Raw genomic sequence first — 24,695 nt, forward strand, 5'->3', positions numbered from 1 at the left:
AGTCAAGGCTATGGTTTTTCCTGTGGTCATGTATGGATGTGAGTTGGACTGTGAAAAAAGCGGAGTACTGAAGAATTGATGCTTTTGAACTGTGGTGATGGAGAAGACTCTTGACAAGAGTCCCTTGGACTGCAAGGAGATACAGCCAGTCTACTCTAAAGGAGACCAGTCCTCCGTGTTCTTTGGAAAGAATGATGCTAACGCTGAAACTCCAGTACTTTGGCCACCTCATGCGAAGAGGTGACTCACTGGAAAAGACTCTGATGCTGGGAGGGATTGGGGGCAGGAGGAGAAGGGGACGACAGAGGATGAGATGGCTGGATGGCATCACTGACTCGATGGACGTGAGTTTGAGTGAACTCCTGGAGTTGGTGATGGACAGGGAGGCCTGGTGTGCTGCAATTCATGGAGGTGAACTAAGATAAAGGATTATACAGAACGTTTAATCCAGAGACTGTCCTCTGGCAGGATACATAATCCTAAGGTTTGTAGAGGGAAAACAATTTTGTCCTTTTTTTCCTCCTTGAAAATTCCAGACCCCTCTCTCCTTGAGGACCCCTAGACTTTTAATCAACCTGCCTAGGAAATGACTCTCTCACGAAGAGGAACTGAGGAGTCTCTTGATGAAACTGAAAGAAGAGGTGAAAAATCTGGCTTCAAACTCAACCTTCAAAAACCAAGATCATGGCACCGGTTAGATCGTTTCATGACAAAGAGTGGGAGAAACAGTGGAAACAGTGATAGACTTTAGTTTTTTGGTTCCAAAATCACTGCAGTTGGTGACTACAGCCATGAAAGTAAAAGATGCTTGCTTCTTGGAAGAAAAGCTATGACCAACCTAGGCAGCATATTAAAAAGCAGAAACATTACTTTGCTGACAAAGGTCCATGTAGTCAAAGCTACAATTTTTCCAGTAGTCCTGTATGGATGTGAGAGTTGGACCATGAAGACAGCTGAGTGCCAAAGAACTGATGTTTTTGAACTGTGGTGTTGAAGAAGTCTCTTGAGAATCCCTTGGACGGCAAGAAGATCACACCGCTCCATCCTAAAGGAAATCAGTCCTGAATATTGATTGGAAGTACATGGGGAAGCTGAAGCTCCGATACTTTGGCCACCTGATGCAAAGAAAAGACTCACTGAGAAAGACCCTACTGCTGGGAAAGATTGAGGATGAGAGGAGAAGTGGACGACAGAGGTTCAGATGGTAGGATGCCATCACTGACTCGATGGACATGAGTTTTAGCAGGCTCTTGGAGTTGGTGATGGACAGAGAAGCTGCAGACCATAGATCACAGAGTTAGACTCGACTGAGCAACTGAACTGAACTAATATGTATAATTGATTCTCTTTGCTGTATAGGAGTACAAAATTGTAAAACAGCTATATTCCAATTAGAAATTTTAATAAAGATTTCTTTAGATAATCTAAAAATAGTCATAGTTTAAATCAACCATTAATAATATAGTGGAAAATGTACTAAGACCTCATGTCAATTTATTTTAAAACTCTATGAATAGAGGTCGAGCCCGCCGCCGCCGCCGTCGCTTGAGGAAAGCGAGAAGAGGCCGCGACTGAGGAGAAGACGCCGGGGTCGGAGAGGAGTCGCCTGCCCAGGAGCTGCCGCCGGAGAGGCCCGCCCACCCGTTCGCCCGTCCCCCTGCCCCGTTTCACGATGCAACCTGCTTCTGCAAAGTGGTACGATCGGAGGGACTATGTCTTCATTGAGTTTTGTGTTGAAGACAGTAAAGATGTTAATGTAAATTTTGAAAAATCAAAACTTACATTCAGTTGTCTTGGAGGAAGTGATAATTTTAAACATTTAAATGAAATTGATCTTTTTCACTGTATTGATCCAAATGATTCCAAGCATAAAAGAACGGACAGATCGATTTTATGTTGTTTACGAAAAGGAGAATCTGGCCAGTCCTGGCCAAGGTTAACGAAAGAAAGGGCAAAGCTTAATTGGCTTAGTGTGGACTTTAATAATTGGAAAGACTGGGAAGATGATTCTGACGAGGACATGTCTAATTTTGATCGTTTCTCCGAGATGATGAACAACATGGGTGGTGATGAGGATGTAGATTTACCAGAAGTAGATGGAGCAGATGATGATTCACAAGACAGTGATGATGAAAAAATGCCAGATCTGGAGTAAGGGATATTATCATCGCTGGATTTTGAGAAAGAAAAATAACTTCTCTGCAAGATTTCATAATTGAGAGAATTCCTGAGTTGATAGCTCTAAAGGCAGATGCTGTATTTGCCTCCTTTAACCCATTTTTCAACCTGTTTGTTTTTTTTAAGGCTTCACTAAGGGTTGATATGTACCATTGTATGGGGCAGTTTTAAGTCAGCTAAGGCAATAACCTTGTGCATGAACATTTCCCAGATTTCCATGATGCTGTTGAGGTCCTAGGCAATTGACACAGCAGTTGTGATAAATAAAAATCTCACCTAAGTCTCCTTTACTCATAACATAGATACTGACATGATAGGAAGCTCTCTGGTTTAGGGAAAGTAACTAAATTTTAGATTTTAGAACATGGACTCAAAAGTGGCTGAAAGAATTGGTTGATACTTTTAAACTGGTAACATGTTATTCCTCTGCCATATCCTTCAGGATTGTTCCACTAAAGTTTTATTTTTCAAAAAATTTACTTCACATTATTGTATGTAAGTGATCACTTGTCAGTGTTCCAGATGTATCTTAGCTAAAACTAGTGAATGCCCTAACTTAGATGGTTTTGAAGCCTGTACATTTGGTATTGTTTGACCCTTAAACTTTTACATCTCTTAGCATGGAGGACGAAGAAAGGCTGTACATTGTTGCTTGAGAGTCTGTACATTTAGACCAAATTTGTATTTGCACTGTCAGTATGGCAAATGAGTGGAAAAAAATGTTAATACACTATTGGATTTTTTTATTCCTTTTTTTTTTTTTTTGGATTCAGCGTGTACCTGGGCTGAAAACCTCAATTTATGTTCATGACAGTGAGGATTTTTTTTAATGTCTACATTCTTTCTAATAAACTGTTGGAAGACTTCTTGGCTATCCTTTCAAGTGTCTGGTTTACTGTAATTTCATGTATTGCCATTTACTGGAATGGAGTTTTTATTTTTACTTGAGGAAGAATTTGGGAATATTCCTCTGTTTGGGGGAAACAAAGGCTTGCTGTAATGTCAGAGAAAACCTTTTAAAAGTGGATCTGTAATAGAAAATTGTAGATGCACTTTGCAACAGTTGGAAAAGAAAGTGTTGTGATTTGATTGAAATAAAACTAAATGTGTTGTCCTCCTCTAAAAAAAAAACAAAAAAACACAAAACTCTATGAATAGAATATAATAAGGTATTTTAGCATGTTAGAATTGGGGCAAATACACTAAAGATATTTAATATGAGATCATATAAGGAAAAGAGAAACTTTGAAGTCAACCTGAGATATGCCTTGTTTCATTTTCACCAGGTTTTGCTTTCTGCAGTGAAAATTTACTTGAATTTGAAATTTATTTAGAAGGTCCTATGTGGCACTCCCAGTGGATAGGAAATTATAAATCAGAGAACAAAAACCCGTCCCCAGTATTCCTAGCAGTTTGGCAGTTTGTCTACCACTCCACTCACACATATCTGTGTAGAGGTAGAAGGAAACTTTAAAAGGACTGTCATACAGTTACTCAGAAATGGGCAGAGTTTTCCTAGGGCCCCCAAGAAATCAAAGAGCAATGAATGAATGGAGTTTGTCACAAGCCAAGAGGAGACTTTTAGTTCACACTGTGATGGAGAAAAGTAATCACTGGAGATAAATTCATGAATGATTTCATGAGAGAATGGGGCAGGTGATACATTTCTATGACACAAACCCAGGTTGTCAAAAACCTTTTCCACTGAAGCAAATCTTCCAAAACTATGCGACGAAGGATGAGTTCTCTCCTTGGACCTCTCATCTGAGTCATCATCTCCATCCATTCATACCTACCTGGGTTAATGGCTATGGTCCCCATTCTCCTGATATTTCTGGGATCCTTCAATTGCTCCAGAAAGGCGACCAGGTCCAGCTTAGAGACAAGACCTATTGATCAGAGAAAGGAATACTTGTGTTGTTAAGAGATTCATCAGTATCGAATCCAACATGTGTTCAGATGAGATGAAAGAACATTTTGTTCTAGAAAACGATTTCCCAAAATACTTTATTCAAAGCTGCTATACAATACTAACAAACACCTAACAGTCAGATCCTGAGATTCTGGTCAAGTAGTACTAAGGCAAAAGTAAAGTAGTGTCAAAGTGAAATTAAGAGAGGGTGCAACTATTTAATATCACAGAATTTACACAATTACCACTAACCTAGAAGGAAGGAGGCAGAGTACATTAAGGAAGAAAAACATCACCAGCATAACGAATTGTCATGAAGCCTTTCTTTCTAAACTCACAAATACCCTTTTTTCCCCTAGAAAGCAGAGATCTGAAACTACTGTGGGAAGCAGAAAATTTCAAAGACATTCTTGACATGACAGAACTAAAACCCAGTGGGTAGATAAGGGATTCTGGAAGGCAGTTATCCTCACCCAAGGAGGCCAGGTTCCCGTAGTTCTGTAACATCACGTCCCTGTACAATTCCCGCTGACCGAGGTCCAGGCATTCCCACTCCTCTTGAGTGCAGTCTATGGCCACATCCTGGAACGTCAGCTGTCCCTGAAATACACAGTACAGACGCCATGTAGCCGTGGGAAGACTTCCTAATGCGACCGAAGATGAAAACAGTAAGTTCAGAAACCTGGTCATGATTTAGTGGCTTGGCTGTTATTACAAAATATATTTTTTACACACTAATCTGATCCACAAGCCATTAGAGAAACTATTCTTATATGAAAGAGCAATTATAAAATAATCAGGGCAACATTAGCATATTTATTCTTCAGTGTCCTACTCCTGTGATATAGGATAAATTTTTTATCAAAGAAACAGAATTTTTTTTTTTCTCTCTTTTTAAAGAGTGTTCTGAGCCAAGAGTTCTGAAGTGGACCTAAGTGTCACATTTTTAGCAAGGTTATTTGACTTAGTAATGTTGAAAATTTTGCTCGATGAATGACGATTTTGAATTCCAATGAAATAGAATAGTAAGGTAGGAATTCATACTTAATTGGAACTTTAATTGTTTTACAGATTTTAACAGGTCTAATAGGATAGTAACCTTTCTTGTTGTCTGGGCTCGTGTTGGAAAAGAATTTCCAGACATGAGACAAAATGAGAGGAAAATAAAGTTTATTAGAATGGGGGACGCTGTTAGAATAGCAGGCCAGCTCAAATGAGAATGGCTGTTGAACAGGGGTCCTCAGTCCACGTTCATAGCCAGGGTACAAGGAGTGGGATGGGGTCTAGTGGATCATTGGTGAATGGATGAGGCACATATACTGGGTGGCGGAAGAGTAAGAAAAACACTTTCTCCTTATGGGGTAGGAGGGGAGATCATTTAAACTGCTCAGGAGGACCTGAAATCCATCAATACTTACAACATGGGGGAGGGAAAGATGGTAAGGGGTCTTGTTTTTCCGTTCCTGTGTTTCCTTTCTGTTCCAAGACTCTCCTTGGTTTTATCTATTCTTTTATCCCTGGGTCACCACATACCTCCCTCTCTTTATTTTTAGGGCCAATTCTTTAGCCCTTGTTGATACCCTGCTCATGTCTAACTATCTACCCATTTCGCTTCTCACACATCTGGGAATCCAGTTTCAAGGAAAAAACAGGCGATGACCGCTCTGGCTTCTTGAGGCTGAGCAGGAGCACATGGGGCTCTGGGTTCCTTTTGCCTACTCTCTTAGGGAGCATTTATGGAGGGAGATGAGAGTCCATGGAATAAGGTGACTTGTTTCAGCATTGTCTAGGTGTTAGTCAGGGAATATTCTTGCACGACCACTTGGAAATTTGTGGTATTTTAGAAGACGCAAAGTTTACAGGAAAGTTAAAGGTACATGGTCGATAGATTAAGAGAAGTAGAAAAGCTGTTCAGGGGCTAGCCAGGAGAACCAGGACTGGATATTCTTTCATGACGTTAGTGTTTCTCTAGGTACGAGAAGAAGCAAGAATCTGGGCTCATAAAATCTTTACCTAAAAATATCTCACTCTCAGAAGGCTAGTTCTGGGTTTTTCCCAGGGCACAGAGTGCCTTATTTCTGATCTCTACCCTGAACTGCTTTCGGCGGGGATGGGGGTTGGGGGGGTGGGGGAGTGGGGTTGAAAGTCAGGAGCTTGCTGTGGGTCATGATGCCATCTTTGTAGAGACAGCTGGCAGAGTCCAGTCAGCAGGGTCCCTTCATAGCCAGATATTTGATCATGTTTTGGGGGCATTTCTTGGCCATTGTGTCCCATGGCACTGGGTAGTCTCATTCCCAGGTCTAGGGAAGGTTCCAATGATAGGCCATTCAATGTGCTGTTTCTAGAGCAGGCCTTGTGAGTAGCAAAAGTCTCTGGACCATACCTGTCGTATTAGCCTCTTGATCCCGGAAAATATTCCCTATTGTTGCTTCTCCCCATATCTAGATTTACATTATTACAGTCATTGATAGTATATGGAGCTGCATATCAACATTTTATCACAGGCTCAGTCACACATTTAGTAACCTAAGAAACAATCTTCTGAAACAAGTGACATAGAAAATAATATAGTTATAGCTAGCAGTTATTTGGAGAAGGCAATGGCACCCCACTCCAGTACTCTTGCCTGGAAAATCCCATGGATGGAGGAGCCTTTTGGGCTGCAGTCCATGGGGTCGCTAAGAGTCGGACACGACTGGGCGACTTCACTTTCACTTTTCACTCTCATGCATTGGAGAAGGAAATGGCAACCCACTCCAGTATTCTTGCCTGGAGAATCCCAGGGATGGGGGAGCCTGGTGGGCTGCCGTCTATGAGGTCACACAGAGTCAGACACGACTGAAGCGACTTAGCAGCAGTAGCAGTAGCAGCAGCAGCAGTTATTAGTTGGGATGTAAGAATGAAAAGTCAAGAACTTTCATTAGGTAGAGCCCAGTATACCCCAGGTCAAATGACTTCACTTCTTAAATGACTATAGCCAGGTGGTAATCTCCTGGTTGTATATCATGGAGCATCTAATCTTTATCTGAAGATTGTTTACTGAGATTAGTTTTAGAAACAAACTTAGAGTGTCCTCTTTATAATTTAATTAAATCTTTAAAAAATATAACATAAGAAGGAACTATCTCAGAAGTGAGTCTTAGTAAACACTAGACTTTAATTAACAAAACTAGAAACTTAGTTTAACAATGAAAAAAAGTTAATATTTAGTAAAACATAATATTTTCATTATGAATGCATTAACCCTGTAGCCAGGGAAGGCTTTAACCCATCAAGTATAAATGAGGTTTCTCAGGGAGCTGGGAAAAGCCAGGCAGCCATGTTAGATTTCCCATAGTCCTGACTCTTTGATTTACAGCTGTTCTTCACCAATTTTTAATTCCCTGATTGAGAAGCAGACCATGGCCATGGTTTAAGGACATCAGGATGGCAAAAGTCTAACCATGAGGGGTTATTTTTGTAAAAGAGAAGGAGCTTTGTTTACATGTACCATAACCTTGCTATTGCTATTGCCAAGTCATTTCAGGCAAAGAAACTCATAATCTCTTATTGAAAGCTGCATTCTAATAAAACTTTGTTCTATTGACATAGAGATTAGACTAAATTCCAGTCTGGTACCAGCTTACCAGATAGCAAACAAAACTTGTTTATCAGTTAACCTTAGAAAATCTTTTCCATAAATCATGAAGTAGCAGTATTCTTACAAAGGGATCAGAGTGAAACCATAGAAGGCATGTTTAAATCTGATTAAACTGCAATTGACAGTGTAGCCTGGTCACTGCTGTGACTTGTAACACTTTAACAGGATAAGTAGAATTATAGTTCACCACATTTTATTAGGGCATATCAGATCTATATGAACTCCACATAATTTTAGGATATCTATATTAGTAACACAAGAATACAGTATAATCTGAGAAGATTTATCACCCCTTCAACAGTACTTCCCATGTAATTTAACATGTCCAATGAACCCAGGTAGTTTAATAGCTCCTTGGGATGTCTCAGGGGCCCTCTGAAGCATTCCAAAGGCAGCTAGAAGTCAAGTTATTTAGGAAGTTTTGTGGACAAATATCAAAAGGGGATATAACACTCAGTCAGATAAAATCACATAGATCACTGGGAAATAATATATTCACTTAGCCAAACTAACAAAGAAGATTTCATAGGTAAACCTAGAACAGATCACATCAGAGGTAAAGAAACTTAAAATCCATTATCAAAGGCAGCACAGCATATCAATAGAACTTGTATTTATGCACAAAATTCTTCCCTTGGGGTCCACTTTCCATAAGACCTTATCACTCTCTATACCCATTACTTGGTTCTCCCATCCTGAAACAGCCGCCTGTAAGTCAGACCTACTTCTTTTTCCCTTCACAAAATGTAATGTCATTCCTCATACCTTCTTTACTGAAAATAAATATGCTGCTTTTCTTAAGCAACCAAGAACTTAAGCATTCTGTAGATTGGGGAACATAAATACCAGTGATAATTTCTAAAAAAAAAAAACAAAACAAAAAACAAATCTAGAGAACATCTCAGGATGACATCAAGCATTATTCATAAATAGTTCAAAATCTCTAGTTTCTCTGTAAGAGGAAGTTAGTCCTCAGTAGTGAATGTTTCAGAATCTTATTTTATTTGGAAATGACCTAGCTATTCAATAAACTTCTGTTACTTAGTTTAGCACAGCCCTAGAAATTCAGGTTACCAAAATCTAGAGAATGTTTTAGACAGACATTTCTAAACTATAATTATTCTTAAAAGAGTTTCTCTGAAAGCTCATATCTCTTTTACATTTTCTTTGAAGTTTTTTTTCCTCCCTTTCCTAGAGGTACTTTGCTGGTTGACAAACTTGTAACAGATATAAAAATATAACAATATTTAACTTATAATAAACCTAGGCACAATGAAAATACTGTGCTAATGACTCTTAGACATATCTACGTTAGATGAGCAAACAAACATTAATACTAGATATTTAATATTTATATTTCCCAGTTCACATGAATCTGAAATTCATTTAGGTTAATTTCTCTTGTAGTTAGAATTGTCTGATTTGTAAGTGATTGCTTTCTTTTAGGCCAATTAAATTAGAACTCACTTACAACTTCAGCAATACTATTAAAAAAAAAAAAGAAACAGAGCGCACACTGAGACCTATATAAATCCAGGCATACAGAGATCTCATAGTTTCCTGCCTGACATTTAAAACATCTCTTTGACCCTTTGTTTGTTTGTTTGGCTTGAAGTTCTGATTTGCCCAAAGCTGAGTCAGGTCTCAGGCAAAGTGGGCAGTGTATTTCAAGGACATAGAAAGGGTTAATTTCAAGCTTTTCTAGACAGGCCTTTTAACAAGCTGCTTCTGCTAAGTCAATTCAGTCGTGTCTGACTCTGTGCGACCCCATAGAAGGCAACCCATCAGGCTCCCCCGTCCCTGGGATTCTCCAGGCAAAAGCACTGGAGTGGGTAGTTGTTTTTAAATGTATATGCAAAGAGAATTGGTTTTGAAGTTTCCAAGAGAAAGAAAATTTCATTTTAAGCAGTTTTCTCCAGAGTCTAAAGGATATCAGGGCCATCCTGTGCCAAAAAGTCATGTTTCCTTTCTGTAGTCTTAGTTTTATAGCTAAAATATAGACCAAATAGTGCTCAAATTGACTCTGATATCAGGGGCATTTCAGCTCATAAAAATTTTGGAGTGTCCCTCTGATGGGAAGTGAGGTCTTTGTCCCATCAGAAGAATCTGAAGGGTTAAGGGAATTTGCAGGAATGAGGGAAGCTTGGTACTTCCCAGGCCTGAGAAAGAGTAGTAGTCAGAAAGGAATACTTTAGGATGTTCAGGAGTGGGGGAAGCTTGGTTTCCTCTCCACCTGAAAGATAAGCTTCCTTAAAGGGGATTCTTTAGAACGTTAGGACAGTTTTTGATCCTTCAGGCTTTTGAATACAGAAGAAAGACCTGGACCAAAGGGAACCTCAGAATCCTTTCCTAGAGATCATGTGGATATGAAAGGTCGAGTAGGGGTCATCTAGGAAATCTGACGGAGACAGACAGAGAGGGACAGGAGACAGAGAGGCAACAGAATGCAAGGAAATTCTGAGTCCTTTCCCTTAGTGTGCCATTCAGAGGCCATTTTTTTGGGGTCCCCCATTTGTATTGGAGCCAGGCCTTTTGAAGGGTCAAAATCTTCCAGTTTCTGACAATGTAGCGAAAGTCTGAGTATGAGAGAGCCTCCTGGGATGTAACAGAACCCACTCTTAGCCTACCTTCTATAGAATGGGAGTACTGAGAGTCACTGGCTGACAGCAAGGAGTAGCTTTTCTCCCAGCGATCTCTCGGTGCAACTAATGCACAAAATGGCCGAGTGTCCCAACAATCGCATCCGACAGAGAGAGAAGACCTCTGAGAACCCTGCAGCTAAGCCACCAGGTGACACAGGCAGAAAAAGACAGAGATTCCCGGGTGCAACCAGGTGACTCACCATTTGGTGATTCCCTGAAACGTGGAAGGCACTCTTGGGATGGCTCAGAGGCAACAACCAGGCTCTTGTAAATCAATCCAGACCAAAAGGGAAAGAAGTGAAAGTGACAGGGAAGAAGGCTGAGGAATCCGCCTTACACTATATACGGGAGGTGGTGGCCAAGGGACAATGGTCTCTGTTTTGTTTCAAGCGCTATATGCTTGACACGGTGGACAGAAGTTGCCTTGCAGGGGGGTGGCAGGGGGTGTGGGGAATGTCCTTGTGGCGTGATCCATGCTGTGTGCCCCCTATCCTCACATGGGAGTCTTCCTGTGGCGGCCGCCCTAATGTCTTTTACGTGTCTGACCTGTGTCCACACAATATTGGTTGGCACAGTCCACACTTGCAAAAAAGAAAAAGGAGAGACCCTCACCCATTCAAACGGCAGCTACTTTGGGTGCAGTGAGCAGTGGGGCCTTTGGAATGCACCAGAGGATAACGCTGGCCAGAGTTCCTCAGTTGCTGCCACAGCAATTGCCTATTGGCAGAGGGTCCCTATGAGAAAGGAGAAGTGAGGAGGTGTAGAAGAGACTCCAAGTCCCCGAACAAGCCTCCAAAAATGTCATGATCTGGGTGCGCATTGGAAAACAATTCCCAGACATGAGACAATATGGGTCTGTTTTTACAGTTTCTGTATTCTAAGACACTCCTTGGCTTTATTTCCTCTTCACATTATGGGTAACCACAACCTTGGCAAAAATAATCATTTTAACTGTTTAGTATATACTCTATATCTTTGTGCTTGTTTTTATCACACTCTTGAAAGTGCAAGAGAAATAACTAATAATCAGTAAGGTTGCTCTTGTTCCTTTTGGCACATATTTTAACAAACAGCCATTAAAGGCAGAGCTGAAACTTTACTTCAGTTTATGTACTTCCAGTTCAGTTCAGTCGCTCAGCCGTGTCCGACTCTGTGTGACCCCATGAATCGAAGCACGCCAGGCCTCCCTATCCATCACCAACTCCCGGAGTTCACTCAGACTCACGTCCATCGAGTCAGTGATGCAATCCAGCCATCTCCTCTGTTGTCCCCTTCTCCTCCTGCCACCCATCCCTCCCAGCAACACAGTCTTTGCCAATGAGTCAACTTTTCGCATGAGGTGGCCAAAGTACTAAACTTTCAGCTTTAGCATCATTCCTTCCAAAGAAATCCCAGGGTTGACCTCCTTTAGAATGAATGGTTAGATCTCCTTGCAGGCCAAGGGACTCTCAAGAGTCTTCTCCAACACCACAGTTCAAAAGCATCAATTCTTCGGCGCTCAGCCTTCTTCACAGTCCAACTCTCACATCCATACATGACTACTGGAAAAACCATAGCCTTGACTAGATGGACCTTAGTCGGCAAAGTAATGTCTCTGCTTTTGAATATGCTATCTAGGTTGGTCATAACTTTCCTTCCAAGGAGTAAGCGTCTTTAATTTCATGGCTGCAGTCACCATATGCAGTGATTTTGGACCCCCAAAAATAAAGTCTGACACTGTTTCCACTGTTTCTCCAACTATTTCCCATGAAGTGATGAGACCGGATGCCATGATCTTCGTTTTCTGAATGTTGAGCTTTAAGCCAACTTTTTCATTCTCCTCTTTCACTTTCATCAGGAGGCTTTTTAGTTCCTCTTCACTTTCTGCCATAAGGGTGGTGTCATCTGCATATCTGAGGTTATTGATATTTCTCCAGGCAATCTTGATTCCAGCTTGTGTTTCTTCCAGTCCAGCATTTCTCATGATGGACTCTGCATAGAAGTTAAATAAGCAGGGTGACAATATACAGCCTTGATATACTCCTTTTCCTATTTGGAACCAGTCTGTTGTTTCATGTCCAGTTCTAACTGTTGCTTCCTGACCTGCATACAGATTTCTCAAGAGGCAGGTCAGGTGGTCTGCTATTTCCATCTCTCAGAATTGTCCACAGTTTATTGTGACACACACAGTCAAAGGCTTTGGCATAGTCAATAAAGTAGAAATAGATGTTTTTCTGGAACTCTCATCCTTTTCCCCTGATCCAGCAGATGTTGGCAATTTGATCTCTGGTTCCTCTACCTTTTCTAAAACCAGCTTGAACATCAGGAAGTTCTCGGTTCACGTATTGCTGAAGCCTGGCTTGGAAAATTTTGAGCATTATTTTACTAGCATGTGAGATGACTGCAATTGTGCGGTAGTTTGAGCATTCTTTGGCATTGCCTTTCTCTGGGATTGGAAGGAAAACTGACCTTTTCCAGTCCTGTGGTCACTGCTGAGTTTTCTAAATTTGCTGGCATATTGAGTGCAGCACTTTCACCGCATCCTCTTTCAGGATTTGAAACAGCTCCACTGGAATTCCATCACCTTCACTAGCTTTGTTCGTAGTGATGCTTTCTAAGGTGCACTTGACTTCACATTCCAGGATGTCTGGCTCTAGGTGAGTGATCACACTTTCGTGATTATCCGGGTCGTGAAGATCTTTTTTCTACAGTTCTTCCGTGTATTCTTGCCACCTCTTCTTAATATCTTCTGCTTCCGTTAGGTCCATACCATTTCTGTCCTTTATCGAGCCCATCTTTGCATGCAATGTTCCCTTGGTATCTCTAATTTTCTTGAAGAGATCTCTAGTCTTTCCCATTCTTTTGTTTTCCTCTATTTCTTTGCATTGATCGCTGAGGAAGGCTTTCTTATCTCTTCTCGCTATTCTTTGGAACTCTGCATTCAGATACTTATATCTTTCCTTTTCTCCCTTGCTTTTCGCCTCTCTTCTTTTCACAGCTATTTGTAAGACCTCCCCAGACAGCCATTTTGCTTTTTTGCATTTCTTTTCCATGGGGATGGTCTTGATCCCTGTCTCCTGTACAATGTCATGAACCTCATTCCATAGTTCATCAGGCACTCTATCAGATCCAGGGCCTTAAATCTATTTCTCACTTCCACTGTATAATCATAACAGATTTGATTTAGGTCATACCTGAATGGTCTAGCGGTTTTCCCTACTTTCTTCAATTTGCGTCTGAACTTGGTAAAAAGGAGTTCATGATCTGAGCCACAGTCAGCTCCTGGTCTTATTTTTGTTGACTGTATAGAGCTTCTCCATCTTTAGCTGCAAAGAATATAATCAATCTGATTTTGGTGATGACCATCTGGTGATGTCCATGTGTAGAGTCTTCTCTTTTGTTGTTGGAAGAGGGTGTTTGCTATGACCAGTGCTTTCTCTTGGCAAAACTCTATTAGTCTTTGCCCTGCTTCATTCCGCATTCCAAGCCCAAATTTGCCTGTTACTCTAGGTGTTTCTTGACTTCCTCCTTTTGCATTCCAGTCCCCTATAATGAAAAGGACATCTGTTTTGGGTGTTAGTTCTAAAAGGTCTTGTAGGTCTTCATAGAACCGTTCAACTTCAGCTTCTTCAGCATTACTGGTTGGGGCATAGACTTGGATAACTGTGATATTGAGTGGTTTGCCTTGGAGACGAACAGAGATCATTCTGTCATTTTGAGATTGCATCCAACTACTGCATTTTGGACTCTTTTGTTGACCATGATGGCTACTCCATTTCTTCTGAGGGATTCCTGCCCGCAGTAGGAGATATAATAGTCATCTGAGTTCAACTTACCCATTCCAGTCCATTTTAGTTCTGATTCCTAGAATGTCTACATTCACTCTTGCCATCTCGTTTGACCACTTCCAACTTGCCTTGATTCATGGACCTGACATCCCTGGTTCCTATGCAATATTGCTCTTTACAGCATTGTAGCTTGCTTCTATCACCAGTCACATCAACAGCTGGGTATTGTTTTTGCTTTGGCTCCATCCCTTCTTTCTTTCTGGAGTTATTTCTCCACTGATCTCCAGTAACATATTGGGCACCTACTGAGCTGTGTAGTTCCTCTTTTAGTATACCATCATTTTGCCTTTTCATACTGTATTTTAGACTTCAAGTAATAAAACACACACAGATTCACAGAGACAAATCTAAGAAAGTTGATAGAGGTTTGTGTTCATTTCAGTTCAGTTCAGTAGCTTAGTCATGTCTGAATCATTGCGACCCCTTGAATCGTAGCACACCAGGCCTTGCTGTCCATCACCAACTCCTGGAGTTCACTCAAATTCACGTCATCGAGTTGGTGATGCCATCTAGCCATCTCATCCTCTGTCATTGCGATCTCCTACTGACCCCAATCCCTCCCAGCATCAGAGTCTTTGCCAATGAGTCAACACTTCACATGACGTGGCCAAGGTACTGGGATTTCAGCCTCAGTATCAGTCCTTCCAATGAACACCCAGGACTGGTCTCCTTTAGGATGGACTGTTTGGATTTCCTTGCACTCCAAGGTACTCTGAAGAGTCTTCTCTGACACCACAATTGAAAAGCATGAATTCTTCGGTGCTCAGCTTTTTTTCATAGTCCAACTCTCACATCCACACATGACTAAAGGAAAAACCAAAGCTTTGACTAGATGGACTTTTGTTAGCAAAGTAATATCTCTCCTTTTCAATATGCTACCTAGGTTGGTCATAACTATCCTTCCAAGGCATAAGCATCTTTTCATTTCATGGCTGCAATCACCATCTGCAGTGATTCTGGAGCCTCCCAAAATAAAGTCTGCCACTGTTTTTACTGTTTCCCATCTATTTCCCATGAAGTGATGGGAGCAGATGCCATGATCTTCGTTTTCTGAATGTTCTGCTTTAAGCCAACTTTTTCACTAACCTCTTTCACTTTCATCAAGAGGCTTTTTAATTCCTCCTCACTTTCTGCCATAAGGGTGGTGTCATGCACATATCTGAGATTATTGATATTTCTCCCAGCAATCTTGATTCCAGCTTATGCTTCTTCCAGCCCAGCGTTTCTCATGATGTAGTCTGCATATAAGTTAAATAAGGCGGGTGACAGTATACAGCCTTGACATACTCCTTTTCCTATTTGGAACCAGTGAGTTGTCCCATGTCCAGTACTAACTCTTGCTTACTGACCTGCATATAGGTTTCTCAAGAGGCAGGTCAGGCGGTCTGGTATTCCCATCTCTTTCAGAGTTTTCCACAGTTTATTGTGATCCACACAGTCAAAGGCTTTGGCATACTCAATAAAGCAAAAATAGATGTTTTTTGTGGAAGTCTCTTGCTTTTCCGATGATCCAGTGAGTGTTGGCAATTTGATCTTGGTTCCTCTGCCTTTCTTAAAACCAGCTCGAACATCTGGCAGTTCATGATTCATGCATTGCAAAATCCTGACTTGGAGAACTTTGAGCATTACTTTACTACTGCGTGAGATGAGTGCAATTGTGTGGTAGTTTGAGCATTCTTGGGCATTGCCTTTCTTTGGCACCAGAATGAAAACCGACCTTTTCCAGTCCTGTGGCCACTGCTGAGTTTTCCAAATTTGCTGGCATATTGAGTGCAGCAGTTTCACAAGCTTCTATAACTGTAAAGAATACTAAAAACAAGAAAAGTTTTAGTCATTCAGTCATGTCCCATTCTTTGTGACTCCATGGACTCTAATTTGCCAGATTCCTCTGTACAAGAAATTCCCAAGCACGAATACTGGGATTGGTAGTCATTCCCTTCTCTAGAAGTTCTTCCAAAACACAAAGCAAAAAAAAAAAAAAAAAAAAAGAATAAAAAATTGATCAAGTCATGTTAATATTTTCATACATACAGTTCAGTTTAGTTGCTCAGTAGTGTCCGACTCTTTGTGATTCCATGGCCCACAGCATGCCAGGCCTCCCTGTCCACCACCAATTCCTGGAGCCTACTCAAACTCAACTCCACTGAGTACAGACATACACTCAAACGGGAATATATGCTCATTAGAAAGAAGAGAGAAAATTTTTCATGTCACTAAACTCAGGTAATTTTGAATGGATTAAAATGTACATAATGTTAGAGGATGATATTCTTTATTTTCACTGAGCTGTATTTTAAATTTTAATACAGTTGAGCATAAATTAGGACTAATAAGATTCTTAACAAGGGCCTCCTGCATTGCAGGCGGATTCTTTACCAACTGAGCTATCAGGGAAGCCACAACTAGAATTAAGGTTACATAAAAATTGAGTTTTGATGGGGAAACAGTGGAAACAGTGTCAGACTTTATTTTTGGGCGCTCCAAAAGCACTGCAGATGGTGACTGCAGCCATGAAATTAAAAGATGCTTACTCCTTGGAAGAAAAGTTATGACCAACCTAGAGAGCATGTTGAAAAGCAGAGACATTACTTGGCCAACAAAGATCCATCTAGTCAAGGCTATGGTTTTTCCAGTGGTCATATATGGATGTGAGAGTTGGACTGTGAAGAAAGCTGAGTGGTGAAGAATTGATGCTTTTGAACTGTGGTGTTGGAGGACTCTTGAGAGTCCCCTGAACTGCAAGGATGTCCAACCAGTCCATTCTGAAGGAGATCAACCCTGGGATTTCTTTGGAAGGAATGATGCTAAAGCTGAAACTCCAGTACTTTGGCCACCTCATGAGAAGAGTTGACTCATTGGAAAAGACTCTGATGCTGGGAGGGATTGGGGGCAGGAGAAGAAGGGTACGACAGAGGATGAGATGGCTGGATGGCATCACTGAGTCGATGGACATGAGTTTGAGTGAACTTGGGGAGTTGGTGATGGACAGGGAGGCCTGGCGTGCTGCGATTCATGGGGTCACAAAGAGTCGGAAATGACTGAGTGACTGAAGTGAACTGAACTGAACTGAAACATTCGGAAAATACAAAACTGTGATGAGACTCTGTGATGTGAGCCTGGACTATACTGGAAAAGATCAGACCTGGGTTTGTGTTGAAATTCCCACTCTCAAAACCCTACATCTGCTAAACACGCATGAGTGTTCATTTTCCAAAGCAGAAAGAAAGTAAGAAGACATGAAGTTACCCTGTTAATTGGGATAGTTTAGGCACATGCCTCACTTTTTCTTTCCAAGACACTTGTTCAAGTCAAGTGGAAAAAAATTCATAGCACGGGAATCTCACAGAAACACCTAAACCAGTAACCATGAGTCACGGAGTAAGAAGTTCATGGAGGAAAGCATTATCGCTACATGTGTATTTTGGCATTATTATGGAAACTATGATCTGAATCTATCATTAAAAAATGTTATTTTGGGGACTTCAGTGAATAAGTGCTCCCAGTGCACAGAGCTCTGGTTCTTTCCCTGATCAGGAAAACTAGCTCCCTCATGCTGTAGCTAAGAGTTTACATGTCACAAGCAAAGAACTTGAAAATTACAAGGATGACTGAAGATCCTATTTGCCACAAGAAGACCCAGTGCAGCCAAATAAATATTTTAAAAATGTGTTGTAAGCAAATTTCACTTCATATATACCTTCCCTGATCTGTAGCCTAATGTTGCAGACCTTTAATGGACCGGAATCTGTTGGTCAGGAATCGAGGATAAGAAAGTAAAGGAGAGAAAGGTGCTGATATTCCCTGGTTTATGCAGAGAACCAGTAAAGCCCTTAACACAGGGCTTGTACCACTCACGAAGGCAGAGGGCATTCTCTTGAGGAGGTCTTGAAAGCCCGAGCGAGAAAGTGAGCTCGGCAGGATTCCACGCTCCAGAGAATTAGCCTGAGGGATCAGAGAGAGAAAGAAAGAAAGACAGATAAACAGATACATACGGGGATCCAAGCTCTGATGGAATAAGGGTGCTTTAATGATATTTATGTGAGCATATATAGGCTGTTAAGGAATTTATTTGACAATGATAAAGATCAGAAAACCAAACGTATAGTAACCGTTACCAAGGAAACAAGGAAGTAACAATGGTCATAAGGTCAGAAGCCAACCCATATCTCAAGAGGGAGGGTCATGACTAGGTAGAATAACTGAAGGAAAAGAGTTCACTGAAGTAAATCCATGCATACAATTCATCTCATTATCTCAGTCCTGGGAGCGGGACTGAACTGATGGTGTACTATAATATGACTTTTACACAGCAATATTTTCTACTGTAATCCAAACCCCAAAAAAGATGAGAAATGACCCACACACCATTTCAGAAACTATTCTGATCTGGAAAAGAAATGATAAAATAATCAGAAACACATGGGCATATTTATTTTTGATTGTTGTATTTCTATGACACAGGATGAACTGTCTATAAAGGAAACAGGTAATATTTTTCAAAAGCATACTCTGACCCAAGAGTTCCTGACTGGGAGAAATGTGCCATTTATTTTAACAAGCTTAATTTTTTTCAGAGTATTGTTAACAAGCTTCTTTTAACTAGTGATGTTCAAAAACTGCTCCATGAATGACCGTTTTGAATAGTAACGAAATACAATAGTAAGGTAAGCATTCATACTTACTTTTGAACGTCAAGTGTTTTATAAATTTTACAGTTCAAATATGATAGCATCCTCAGTAGCAACAATCATTTTAACTATTTAGGATATACTGTATATATTTCTGAGAGTTTTTACAGAGTCTTGGATGTGCAACAAAAATAATTTAAAATAAATTTAAATTTACTTTATGTACTCTAAACTTTAACTATAATATACAGACAAATACATAGGGACAACTCTAAAGAAAGTTCATAGACATTTCTCTAACTGTGAAGAATAAAAAATACAAGAAAAATAACTGATCAAATCATATGAACATTTTCATGCAACAAACTGATCGAACCATATGAACATTTTCATGCATACATATATTAAAATGGAACTATATATTCATTTCACTAAAATCAAACAATCTAAGGCCATGGATGAAAGTGAAAGAGGAGAGCGAAAAAGTTGGCTTAAAGCTCAACATTCAGAAAACGAAGATCATGGCATCCAGTCCCATCACTTCATGGGAAATAGATGGGAAACAGTAGAAACAGTGTCAGACTTTATTTTGGGGGGCTCCAAAATCACTGCAGATGGTGACTGCAGCCATGAAATTAGAAGATGCTTACTCATTGGAAGAAAAGTTATGACCAACCTAGATAGCATATTCAAAAGCAGAGACATTACTTTGCCGACTAAGGTCCATCTAGTCAAGGCTATGGTTTTTCCTGTGGTCATGTATGGATGTGAGAGTTGGACTATGAAGAATGCTGAGCACCGAAGAATTGATGCTTTTGAACTGTGGTGTTGGAGAAGACTCTTGAGAGTCCCTTGGACTGCAAGGAGATCCAACCAGTCCATTCTGAAGGAGATCAACCCTGGGATTTCTTTGGAAGGAATGATGCTAAAGCTGAAGCTCCAGTACTTTGGACCCTCATGCGAAGAGCTGACTCATTGGAAAAGACTCTAATGCTGGGAGGGATTGGGGGCAGGAGGAGAAGGGGACGACCGAGGATGAGATGGCTGGATGGCATCACAGACTCGATGGACATGAGTCTGAGTGAACTCCGGGAGATGGTGATGGACAGGGAGGCCTGGCGTGCTGCGATTCATGGGGTTGCAGAGTCGGACACGACTGAGCGACTAAACTGAACTGAACTGAAGGCCATGGAAAATATGTAAGAAGCATTTTCAAAGGTTAGAATAAATAAAAATATTCACAAAATGATGATGGCTTTTATATAAACCCTAGGTTTCTGAACACACAGATGCACACATAAACACACTTAAGGTAAAAGCAACCATCCATAAGTAACATATTTTGGAAGAAACATTTTTAATCCATCTTTTTTTTTTTAAACTCATGTATTTTAGCATCTATGGTAAAACAAACATTTACAAATTGTGCTTGAATGCGTGCTAAGTCACATCAATCATGTCTGACACTTTGCGACCCCAAGGACTGTAGCCATCCAGACTCCTCCGTCCATGGGATTTCCCAGGCAAGAATACTGGAGGGGGTTGCCATTTCCTCCTCCAGGGGACCTTCCCAACCTGGGGATCAAACTCAGTTCTCCTGCTTTGGCAGGCGTATCCTTTACCACTGAGCCACCTAGGTTCACTGAAAACAATATTTTCTCTTTAGTAAGAATGATCAAAAACACAATATGAGAAATAGTCTACATTTTATTAGCAAATATAGCATGACACCCATTTAGAACACATTTCCAGACCTATGTGAAGAAACTGTAAACCTTTACTGAAGCAGATAAAGACTGAAAATCACGTTTTACTTGGAAGATATGGTGACATAAAGACTTCAGTGACTGCAAATTCAGAACAATTCAAACTGAAAACGAACATGGAAGTCTCAGCTGTATCTAGGAGAGCCAACATAATTTTGAATTTAAAAAAGAAAAAAACCTAAATAGAGGGAAACTACAGATTTCTGTAATTACAGTCTATAAATCTGTAATTCTGCCAAATTAGAGATGAAGTTGGAGAAGGCAATGGCACCCCACTCCAGTACTCTTGCCTGGAAAATCCCATGGACGGAGGAGCCTGGTGGGCTGCAGTCCATGGGGTCGCTATAAGTCGGACACGACTGAGCGACTTCACTTTCACTTGTCACTTTCATGCATTGGAGAAGGAAATGGTAACCCACTCCAGTGTTCTTGCCTGGAAAATCCCAGGGACGGGGGAGCCTGGTGGGCTGCCGTCTATGGGGTTGCACAGAGTCGGACACGACTGAAGCGACTTAGCAGCAGAGATGAAGTTATCACTGTATAGACTAATTGAAATTTTAAACTAAATGAAGCAAAATAGCTAAAAGGTAGCGAAAAAAGCTCATCTAAAGAACTCATCTTAGACATTATTTTGAACAATACAATAGAACGTAAACACAACAAAATGTTTTTTCATAATGCAACAGGTGAGGTGTTCCAAGGTAATAAAAATCAGAGGAGGAAAAAAAAGTCAAAGGGCAGAAAGGAAAGATTTAGATTTCAGTGTTGTGTAATAAAGAATTTAGGGACTTGCCTGATAGTCCAGTGGTGAGCAATCTGCCTGTCAATACAGATGACATGGGTTCCATCCCTGGTCAGGGAAGATCCCACATGCCTTGACGCAACTAAGCTAGTGTGCCACAACTACTGAAGCCCACCAGCTCCACAGCCTGCCAGTTATTAATACAATGACTGAACCGGTGCCTTAGAGCCAGAGTTTCACAGCAAGATAGTAGCTCCACCTAATCACAACAGAGAAAGCCCAAGTGCATCATCAAAATCCCAGTATAGCCAAAACTAAGCAAATACTAAAATTAAAAGAAAAAAAATAAAAAGAATTTGGCAGGCTTTGGTCCCCAGGTTGTGGAAGTTTCTTAACTACTCTTCGAACTTAAGGTTTTTCCCTCTTGGAATTTCCTTAGTGAGTGAAGTGGCTTTATTACTCTCCGTGGGCCCTGATTATTTATGCTAACAATATGACCTACAGTGGGCCTTTAGTTTAATAACGGGATGACTCAGGTTGTGAGGCTGGCCATTTCACAAAGACCAAGAAAGTGACTAGAGTTTTGGGGCTTCGAGCCAGGTGAGCTTATTACCTCAACCTCTAAGGAGGGGAGAATGCTGGAGATGTTATCAATCCTGCCTATGTAGCTAAACCGCAATAAAAACTCGGGACTTAAAAGCTTGAGTGAGCTTCTTTGGCTGGCAATACTCTGTTTTCTGTCACACTGATAGCCAGGAGGGTAATGGGTCCCTTCGGATGATGAATATGGGTCAGTTCAAACAAACCCGTTCAGAAGTTAAGAAGCTTATCAAGTCCAAGGAAACAGCATTTCAGGAGAGAGAGACAGAACAAACACGGACTATGCCTCTTACCTCGGAACGAGTCATTTCTGACTCCTTGCTTTCCTTTTTCTCTGGGCTTCCTTCTCAGGTAAGATCAGTCTTGGGAAGGGACCCCTGAGTGTTGAAAATAGGCTGTTCAATACTTAGAAAAACACACCGAGGTCCCTGTAACACAGCCCCACACAGAGGGAGGATCTCAACAGGTACAAAACACGATCCTCTACGTCCACGGACATAGCAGATTCTGGAACACAAAATCAAACGAGGTGTTTTTAGTTTTATTCTTTTCTTCAGAACTCGGGGCCGTTCCTGTCAAAACCACACGTTCTAGGCTGACCCTCCCGTTCAAACCTTAGGCAAGACCCTGACTAAACTCCATACAGAATAGAGCCTCCTTCACCTCTTCGTGGATCAGGGACCTAGAGGTTGGGCAATGCAGGACTTTAAGCAGCGGTCTCTACAAGTTAGAAGGCAGAGCTGCCAGAGAAGGACATGGACTCTAGAACGGTATTAACAGGAAGCGGACGTGGGCCCCAGGAACCTGCAGCTAAGATAAAGGACTTCAGAAATTCTCATGGCGATGCGAGGACACACTGGGGACGGGAAAATGAGAACGATAGTTTCAACGTCCACAGAGACCCCCGAAACCCACGTGTGAAGGACAACAGGCTGTGGGACTACGAAGTCCGGATTAAAAAAAAAAAAAACCTCACCGGAACTCTCTATCGGTCATTTAAACTCAATTCCGGGTTTGCAGGATACTGCAGACGCCGCGGAGGAAGATGCGGTACGGAGGCAGGTGAGTGCGCTTCTCCGCTGCCAAGGAGAGGTGACCTAATGGGAGAGGGTGTGACGAGGCCGGAAGCGCTGTTACGTAGGCGCGGGGCCAGTGGGGGCGGAGCTCTGCCTCCCTTCACCCCGCCCCTGTCAGTTTTGGGTCTGTTGGTCCTTCTGTCCAGCTGTGCTTCCTTTCTCTGCCTGTTGATGCCTTGAAATCTCTTTGATTTCCTCTGGAGCAGAGCTGCTTCCTGCCTGTTCTAAGTTAGTGTTTCACACAGCTTAAGGGAAAAGAGAATTTTGAGAGCTGCCTGTAAGGGAAGCCGAGATGTTTTCAGCAAGTTGAAAAACGGGGAAAATTCAAAAGCCCTTTGTGTGAGTGTGTGGAGATGGGTGTCTCCTCAGTGGCGAAAAGTAGAATGTAATCACTCAGATGATCCGTTGGAAGTGTCACTCGAGTGTAAGCTCCTCGATTCTGTCTCCTCACAACAAAGATTTAAGCCCCCCTCGACGTGTCACAGCTCTCGGGTCTTGGACAGACCGTGTTATAGCGCTCAGGTCTTGAATGGACAGTGTTATAGCTCTTTGGCAAATCAGTGTTACCTCTCTATTTTATTTAGATAATAGGAAAATCCATCTTCGAGGTGTGAGGGCGTGTCGACCCAAAGACAGGAAGAGAATAGCGCTCCACAGCGGGGGAGAGAAAGGGAGAGAGAGGGGGAGAGAGAGCCAGCCCCTTGGCTCCTCTTTTTAAATGGTTTTTTTTTTTTTTAACTTCCCCTTGGTCCTGCCCTATGCAAATTGGGCTTAGCCAGGAGTGCTGTTCTACCTGAAGTCCTCAGTCCGCTCCTCACACCTTCCTTTGTTCTATTTTCGCGGGCTTTCCCCTTCCCTGTCTTTTAGCCACCGCCATTCTGCACTCCTGTTTTGTATTCTACCTACCTAACAGGAGGAGGCCTCAGTAATTGTAACCAGAGCTCTGCTTACACCAAGGCAGATGGCTTTTCTCTTACGAAGTGATTGCGGAAAGAAAGAGGGAGACTGGAATCCACATTGTCATTTATAACGCAGCCAACAGAAATGACATACCGTTACTCCTGCCAGAGTCTATTAATACATAGATTGCCTCTGTTAATTGTTGCTGTTGCTGCTGCTGCTGCTGAAGCAACCAATTGCCCTGCTTCTCCCAGGACTGAACAAGTTTCCAAGAACCAGGACTTTTTGTGCTAAAACTGGGCACAAAACTAGGCAAATGGACCCGTGGATCATACCAACTGCTCTGCACTTAGCTTCCCAAACACCCTCCCCCACTGTTGGCTTTCTTTCCTACCCTCCTCCTCTTCATCCAGTCCTTGAAACCATAATTGGGAGAAGAGCAAACAGAAGACAGGAAAAACACTGATAGGCCCACAGACAATTGTATCCCAGGAGAGCACACCTTTCTCCTTAAATGTGAGATATGCAATTTCCTTGGTAGTCCAGTGGTTAAGACACTGTGCTTCCTTTGCAGGTTAGTGGGTTCAATCCCTGGTGGGGGAGCTAAGATCTCAGAGTTGAAGTTTTAATCATTTCTTACACAGAAAGCATTAATCACTACAATATAAAGGAAAATGTATGTCAAGTTAATAAATTACTTATTAAAGAAAAAGTGTTTAGGAGCTTCCCTGGCAGTCCAATGATTAAGACCTCACCTTCTGATGCAGGACTTTCTCTAGCAGGG

General features: G+C 41.5%; 2 protein-coding genes across 8 annotated transcripts in view; one reads left to right on the forward strand and one right to left on the reverse strand.

Moving 5' to 3' along the window:
* Window positions 1-23,034, reverse strand: part of LOC114118046 (zinc finger protein 345-like) — a 62,024-nt gene extending 38,990 nt beyond the window's left edge. For 2 of the 7 annotated variants that reach the window (XM_042231205.1, XM_060399088.1), the window contains exons 1-5: window positions 22,912-23,034; window positions 22,229-22,312; window positions 18,055-18,141; window positions 4,564-4,690; window positions 3,975-4,067 (exon numbers count right to left, since the gene is read on the reverse strand). In XM_042231205.1, the coding sequence (XP_042087139.1) occupies window positions 3,975-4,067; window positions 4,564-4,690; window positions 18,055-18,141; window positions 22,229-22,243 (322 nt within the window). In that variant the 5' untranslated portion in view covers window positions 22,244-22,312; window positions 22,912-23,034. Of the gene's footprint in view, window positions 1-3,974; window positions 4,068-4,563; window positions 4,691-18,054; window positions 18,142-22,228; window positions 22,443-22,911 lie in introns of all 7 variants that reach the window. The other 5 variants (XM_060399087.1, XM_042231206.1, XM_042231207.1 and 2 more) reach the window with 5 other exon arrangements.
* Window positions 1,538-3,050, forward strand: LOC114118052 (prostaglandin E synthase 3). The gene has a single exon (XM_027978735.2). The coding sequence runs from the start codon at window positions 1,673-1,675 to the stop codon at window positions 2,153-2,155; it is 483 nt and encodes a 160-aa protein (XP_027834536.1). The 5' UTR covers window positions 1,538-1,672; the 3' UTR covers window positions 2,156-3,050.
* Window positions 23,035-24,695: the final 1,661 nt, after the last annotated feature.

This window comes from Ovis aries, chromosome 14, assembly GCF_016772045.2.
Source record: "Ovis aries strain OAR_USU_Benz2616 breed Rambouillet chromosome 14, ARS-UI_Ramb_v3.0, whole genome shotgun sequence".
Taxonomy (NCBI): domain Eukaryota; kingdom Metazoa; phylum Chordata; class Mammalia; order Artiodactyla; family Bovidae; genus Ovis; species Ovis aries.